The sequence below is a fragment of the Phaeoacremonium minimum genome, assembly GCF_000392275.1.
Source record: "Phaeoacremonium minimum UCRPA7 unplaced genomic scaffold PA7_03_scaffold_582, whole genome shotgun sequence".
Lineage (NCBI taxonomy): Eukaryota > Fungi > Ascomycota > Sordariomycetes > Togniniales > Togniniaceae > Phaeoacremonium > Phaeoacremonium minimum.
In genome coordinates, this window is record NW_006921484.1 from 154,935 (window position 1) to 161,671 (window position 6,737).

At 50.7% G+C, this 6,737-nt stretch overlaps 1 protein-coding gene across 1 annotated transcript; it reads left to right on the top strand.

Moving 5' to 3' along the window:
- Positions 1–4,237: 4,237 nt before the first annotated feature.
- UCRPA7_8206 (putative conserved leucine-rich repeat protein) lies at positions 4,238–5,632 on the top strand (the record flags this gene model as incomplete). The annotated part of the gene is made up of 1 exon (XM_007920725.1): positions 4,238–5,632. One exon carries the CDS (start codon positions 4,238–4,240, stop codon positions 5,630–5,632), a length of 1,395 nt encoding a protein of 464 aa, XP_007918916.1.
- Positions 5,633–6,737: the final 1,105 nt, after the last annotated feature.

The window sequence follows — 6,737 nt, forward strand, 5'->3', positions numbered from 1 at the left end:
ATCTTTTCTTCATGGATGTGGAGTCGCAGAGTTGATCATTCAGTGATCCGCTATCTTAACATATACAGTAGCCATGGACCACGCGTGGCTCGACTCCCTTTCAGAGGATTGGGTTTCCCAACCTGGATCTGACGCATCTCCACCGCCTGGCGAGTCCGCGGGGAGCGCGACAAGGAACGGTACAACCCCTTCTAAGTTCCGATCCAGCGGCAGTAAGATACCGCGTTTCGGCAGTGGAAGTAGGAAAATACCCTCGGCAACACACGACAATAGCAATATTTTAAGCGAACGAAGCCAGAACGACATCAACATCCCGATAGCTTCGCTACGCTCTCCCTCGAAACTTTCACAAGAAATCAAGCCCACGGAGCGCGGTCGTGTTACGAGTCGCTCCGTCTCAGCTTCGTCCATCAGCTCTGTGGTTCATAACACAGTACAGCACAAGTCACAGAGCGCGTCCCCAGCGAAAGACAAGGGCCATACTCCGGAATGGAGACGAAGGCTTCTGCAAGGCAATCTTCCCTACGGAGATCAGCGCGATTTATTTACATCAGCCGGGACAGGATTGGAGGATATCTTCAGGCCACCCTCGGCGCCTCGAAGTACGACTGGAGAACAGAGTGATGAAGACCACCGGCAACAACACGAGTCGACAATGCCGTCGAGCCCCCCTCCTTACGGCCAAGGCAATTCAACGTTCGACATTCATGTTGATGAATCAGTGATGCAGACCTTACCTGGTGAAGTTCATCTCGAAAAGTCTCGAAATGTGAAGTACACAAGGATGGATGAGATACCTGAAGAGCGCGACCAGTCTTCAATCAATTCCATAGATGAAGAGGCTGGAAACGAGGCCGGAGACGAGGCCGCGGTCGCACAAGGATACTCGCAATTTTCCCAAACATCGCTATATCAATATAACCAACAACAAGACGAGTCCAGAAAAGTCAGCGGACAAAGTGTCGTTCGCAATGAAGACTTTAGCCCGATCTTAATTTCACGTCATAATTCGCAGGACGGGAAAGTCAGTTTTGCACCCATGGATTTACCTCCGGATGAGCTCAAGAAACGCCTCGAAAAACTGCGAAGAAACCAGATGGTCTTGGCCAGTGGTGATTTTAGCAAGATGGGTGATGGTGCAACAAACGCCGAAGCGAAGTCTTATAATATCGAGAATACAGAAGACTACGAGAAGCTCGGTGGTTTCATCAACTTCCGCCGAGGTGGTCGCTCGGCAGACGGCTCATTCCGTCACCGACCGCTGAGTCCACCGATCGGGAATGATACTTCGGAAATGCTCCCTGAGGAATCTCTGCAGGCTAGTACCCCAAAGCAGTTTCCGACTCTCCGCATAAATGATCCAGTAGATGATATCGAACACCTCCTCTCCCAAAGCCCGTCATTGCCCCGGGCACCCCATCCGAGCCCCGAAAAGCGAGCCCAGCATGGTCAAGGCAGCTCTGGAAGTCCCCTAAAGCTCTTTGGCCCATATGATACTTTCACGAACCAGACATTACTGAGACGTATCAGCCAATTCGAGGAACAAAATAGCTCTCAAGCATCTGGTAGCGACAGTCGTGGAAGTGTTATCAACAAGCATGCCTTGGAAATGTCAAGTAAAGATGCATCAGATTCACAGGCGTTCAGAAGCCATCCTGAAAAGACTCAGTCATCTTCGAGATCTGTCAGTCAGTTCGGCGCAGGACATCTGGACGGATATGTGTTTGATGAAGACTTCTCATACAACTCAAACGACAACTCGGAGCATGATCAAGAAACCCAAAGTCCAGAAGACGACTCTACGCAGAGTCAGGCGCCAATCTTCAATTATCGGCAGGCTTCGTTGCCGCAGGAGGAAGATATCCTTCGAATTCAAAGACGACGACAGAGATCAACAACAGCAACCTCGTCCCAATGGTCTAACGGGCAGCACTCGAGAGACAATAGTGGAGTCAACTCACATGCTGCTATTTCATCACGCGGCGCTCCTGAAGTCCTCGCAACCCCTCAAAAGCGCGACAGTGGGTCGGAGAGCAAGCGGCCACGAACTTCCCCTTCGAAAGATCCTACACCCAAGCGGCGTAGAACTCTCCATAAATCTGACATAGCATATGGGGTCGACGACGCTGCTATCGATTCAGTTCAGCTGACTCACAAACAAATGCAATCCATCATAGGGCGAAAGCGGAAGGATGCTCGCAACGGCGACCTTCAACAACTTGCCGATGCCAGTGTCCTTGCTCAACGACAAATTCTACGGCCGCGCACTCCCACGCCTAGTCAGAGGTTATCAATTCAGAGAGAAGATCATCCTTATGAAGAAGGTACTTTTACACAGACCGATGATATTGAAATACAAAATGAATCGGAAAAAGTAGTTGTGCGATCCATGGCTGTCGTACTTGAAACGGACCGAAAGCCTTCAATCAAGACAGAAGATTTCATCAATGAAGCCAATAAGATCATGGAAATGATACGCGGCAGAGCTGGACTCCAGAGCGGTCTAGCAAGTGTTGAAGAATCCGAGGCAGAAAATGCTGGACAACAGGCCAATGCCGAAAACGTGGAGGATTCTTTCGAAGAATCTACAAAGGAGCCATTCTCAAGGCCACCAAGTCGCGAAGGGCGCCCAGCTACTTGGATGTCAACGCGGCAGGAAGACCCGGAGCTCGCGAGCCGTCTCAAAAAGTACGAAGAGCGTAGTGATATGGGAGACATAATCACCTCATCCATCAGATCACTAGGCTTAGCTCAGGAAGCTCTCCGAGGTGGTAACACTGAAGCATCTCAAGGAAGGCAAGCATCCATGTACAGTCATGGTGCAAAGCTCAACCTTGAGGATAGCGAGATTGTCAGCGATCCCCCGAACATACGGATTACAGACAGTCGTCGGAGAAAAAAAGCTGTTCCAGACGGGCCTCAAAGTATTGATGACCGGTTCCCTTCCAATGGCTCAAGTGCATCAGGAACATCTACTGCGCGTTCTATTCCGACTGGCTCGTCTCGAAGTTCGGAGACGAGGAAAACGATTGCCCCTGAAAGCGTGTCTCATCTCATACCTGATCAGGTTGGCAATATGTTCTTGGACAGAGAACGCAATATATGGATAAAAAAGAAATCTGAGAGCCCAATTCGCAACAGGGTAAGCAACATTCTACCATCAGAGGGCAGCGAGGGTGATCCTTTCGCAGAGATCCCCGACCTCTCTGTCGATGCCACTAGGGAGATGCAGAATCTCAACCTCCCAACTGCTCGCAAGACCAATGTTCACCCAGAGGATGATTCACCGGACGTCTCTCGCGCTAGTCCTTTCAAGTCGACAAGAACTACCGTCGTGAAAGAGACGGCTGTAGTCACTACCACAGAATCGATCCAAAGCACTGATACCAAGCTGACTCAAAAGGCTGGGAATTTACGGTCGCCGAGCAAAATGATGCGAAAATTCGTAGAGACTGATGATGAAGATGTCGAGCATGAGATAACTATCCATGAAGACAGGTTAAACTCACCTTCTCCGAAGCGCAGGAACTTGACAATCAGCTTCTCTTCCCCAATTGCCTCAATAATCCAGGACGCTGTTCGGGGAGATTTTGATGAGCAAGAGGATACGTCAACTTCGGGGGAGTCATCGATCAATGGATACCTGTCCCAAAACGAGTCGCAACGTGGACGAAGAACTATATCAATCAAGTCATCGACCAGAAACGAAACGGCGACGTCGCGAAGCAACTCCAGGCACCCATCTCGACACCATTCTGTCAGAAGCCAGGCGTTCATGCCTCGCCCAGTTTCCCGCATTGATGAGCAGGATGAAGACTCTAGGCCAGAGACCGCCTCACGAAATACCCGTGAGGTCAGCCTCGTACGGGACAACAGCGCTCTGGGCTCTGTTGTATCCGATCAGAGGCAGACCAGCCTCAGCTTGATCGTTACCACTCCAGCTCGCCCGAGCCCCCATCCAAGGCCCGAGAATGCCCATATCATTGGGCAATATGTTGGGACGCTTTCGCTTACTCCTCTCTCAGACTACACTGCGCAACCCGACCAGTCTTATGGGCTTGAGGTTAGCTACGTGGTCGGTGACAACCATCTTATTACTGGTGAAGGATCTAAGAAAACCATGTCCTTGACAGTGAGAGATTTGGTGGACAGATTGTCTGAGGTAGAGCCATTTGAGCCATACTGGGAAGACATGAAAGAGCTTGACATTCACAATAAGCGCCTTTCCAGCCTTCACATGTTGAATGAGTTTTGTGGCAGTCTGGTCAGAGTGGATGCATCCGATAATGTGATCCGTAATCTCGATGGAGTTCCGACCTCTGTTCGCGAATTCAAGATCACCAACAATCACCTATCAGACCTGACATCATGGGGTCATCTGATGAACTTGCAGTATGTGGATGTGTCAAACAACGACATCAAGAGTCTATCTGTCTTCCGAGACATGGTACATCTGCGGGGTCTGGTTGCTGATAACAATAACCTGACATCCCTAGATGGTATTCTGTATCATGATGGGCTGCAGGCGTTGCGAGCTCGCGGAAATCTGATTGAATCCGTCGACTTCGATGCTACGGCGTTACAACGATTGACGGAGCTCGACCTAGAGGGAAATAGGATTACAAAACTGGAGAACCTAGACCAACTTGGCTCTCTTGAGGTTCTGAATCTCAAAGGAAATCAACTGGATGATTTGCAACTGGACCAGGCACAACCGATGACGTCTTTAAGGCGGCTCACAATCACCGACAACAATTTCAACAGCCTTGATGTTAGACTTATGCCATCTCTCAAGCTTCTACATGCGGACCGCAATTGTATTGCAAGGCTCACAGGCTTGTCCAAGGTTCGACGCCTAGACTCATTGTCTTTAAGGGAGCAGCGAGGGCCCACGGCCCTTGACATGTCTTTTCTTCAAAGTGCTTATGAGGTCCGGAAACTATTCTTGTCTGGTAACCGCCTCGAAGCTTTTGATCCTCGGATTGATTTCCTCAGTCTCCAGCTTCTAGATCTCGCCAACTGCGGCTTGCAGTCTCTGCCCGAGGATCTTGGCGAGATGATGCCTAACCTACGAGCACTTAACCTCAACTTCAATGCGCTCACGGACATCAATTGCTTGCGCTGCATTCCCCGGTTGAAGCGATTGCTGCTTGCTGGCAATCGCCTCGCACATTCCTTATCAGTTGTAGAGGTCATGGCCGAGTTTCCCTTTTTGTCTGAAGTCGACCTGCGGGACAACCCGATAACTCAAGGCTTCTACGCTCCGTTGCAGGTGCTCGTCCACGGGGATACCGCTGATGCTGTGGATCTGTTCAGACTGCCAGATGCCGACGCCGAGAGAGATGCGACGTATTGCAACCGGCTCGACCTCGACACTAGAATTCGCAGGCGGCTGTATGAGCACGTATTTGTAGAGAGGTGCCAATGGCTGAAAAAGCTAGACGGGCTGCGTCTCAGGAGAGATATCTGTGAGGTCAAAGACTCGATATGGAAAGAACTAGCAGCACGAGGTCTTGTACTAAACAAGGACGGGACTAGGATTGATCCTACCGACTATGAGGGAGTAGAAGATCCAAAGGAGAATGGGACAATGGAGGAGAGCAGATGGCATGCAGAAGACAGCTTTGCATGATGGTCTCAAAGAACATCAAAAATGGTGTGAATAGCATTGGGTGACACAGGCGTTGATGGGGTCGATGTCTTGAAAAGGTTTACATTAATGGTACAGGCAGGGCCTTGGGATATGGAACATGAGGGGCAGCATGATGATAGTTGACGTGTATTGATTAAGGAGCATGGTTCGATAATAAGCTACTGTATTGGATGATAATGAAGGCGTTACGAAGAAGGCATCTCAGCCACCGAAGCTGTTGATCGCGTGGCGTTTCCATGTTCCCTGGTATGTCACCCCCAAGCTGCCTTGTTCATGCAAGTCCGAGCCCATCGTGATCACGAAAGCTTGGTGTAGACTGGTGCCAGCAGCGGCTGGGTTGCTTGGCATAGTGGATTATCAGTGATAAACCGCCAATAACAACATCGCATCGCTTATTTCGGCGAGTCAAGCGAACAGGCCAGAGAACTAAGCCTCTCGAGCAAGACGCCACCATCTAATTGTCTTTCTCAACGTCGCTCCTCACGCCTATTTAGGCCTATCCGGCGAGCCAGCCCATCCCACTCCTGCACAGGGGTTTGATGTGGTTTGGGAGCGGAAAGCGTTCGTCTGGTGTTGCGAGCCTAAAAACAGGCCCAGCCGTTCTAGAATGGGCCGTCAAATTGTCAATAATTCCGCTTCTCTAGAGCCAGTCCGGACTAGGCCCGCTGCAGCTGAGTTGGACTATTGATGGCAGGCGTCCTCTTCGAGGCATGAAGAGCCGGGGGCCACAGGGCAGATTTGACAGCTCGTTGGATGGATGCCGTGGACAATAGAGGAGGCCCCCCTTAGCCTGAGGGGGACCCTTGAGGCTCTTGAACTACCGCGCCATGATAAAATGGCGGAGGGCGGCGCCAACGTCGCGAACTTCCCAAACTGTATCCTCTTGTCGCTCTGTGTAGATCAACCTCTTTAGATTCATTGTCAAGAATTCATAGAAAGCGAGGGCGCATCTCCTTGCTGTTTTGGGTATTGTCGATAGACTCTGAACTCCTCCGAACTCCCGAATAATGGCCAACCCGCCGCCGATTCCGCCCCGTCCGCCAGGATATGAGATCGACGTCGAGGCTCGGCCGCCACTACCGCC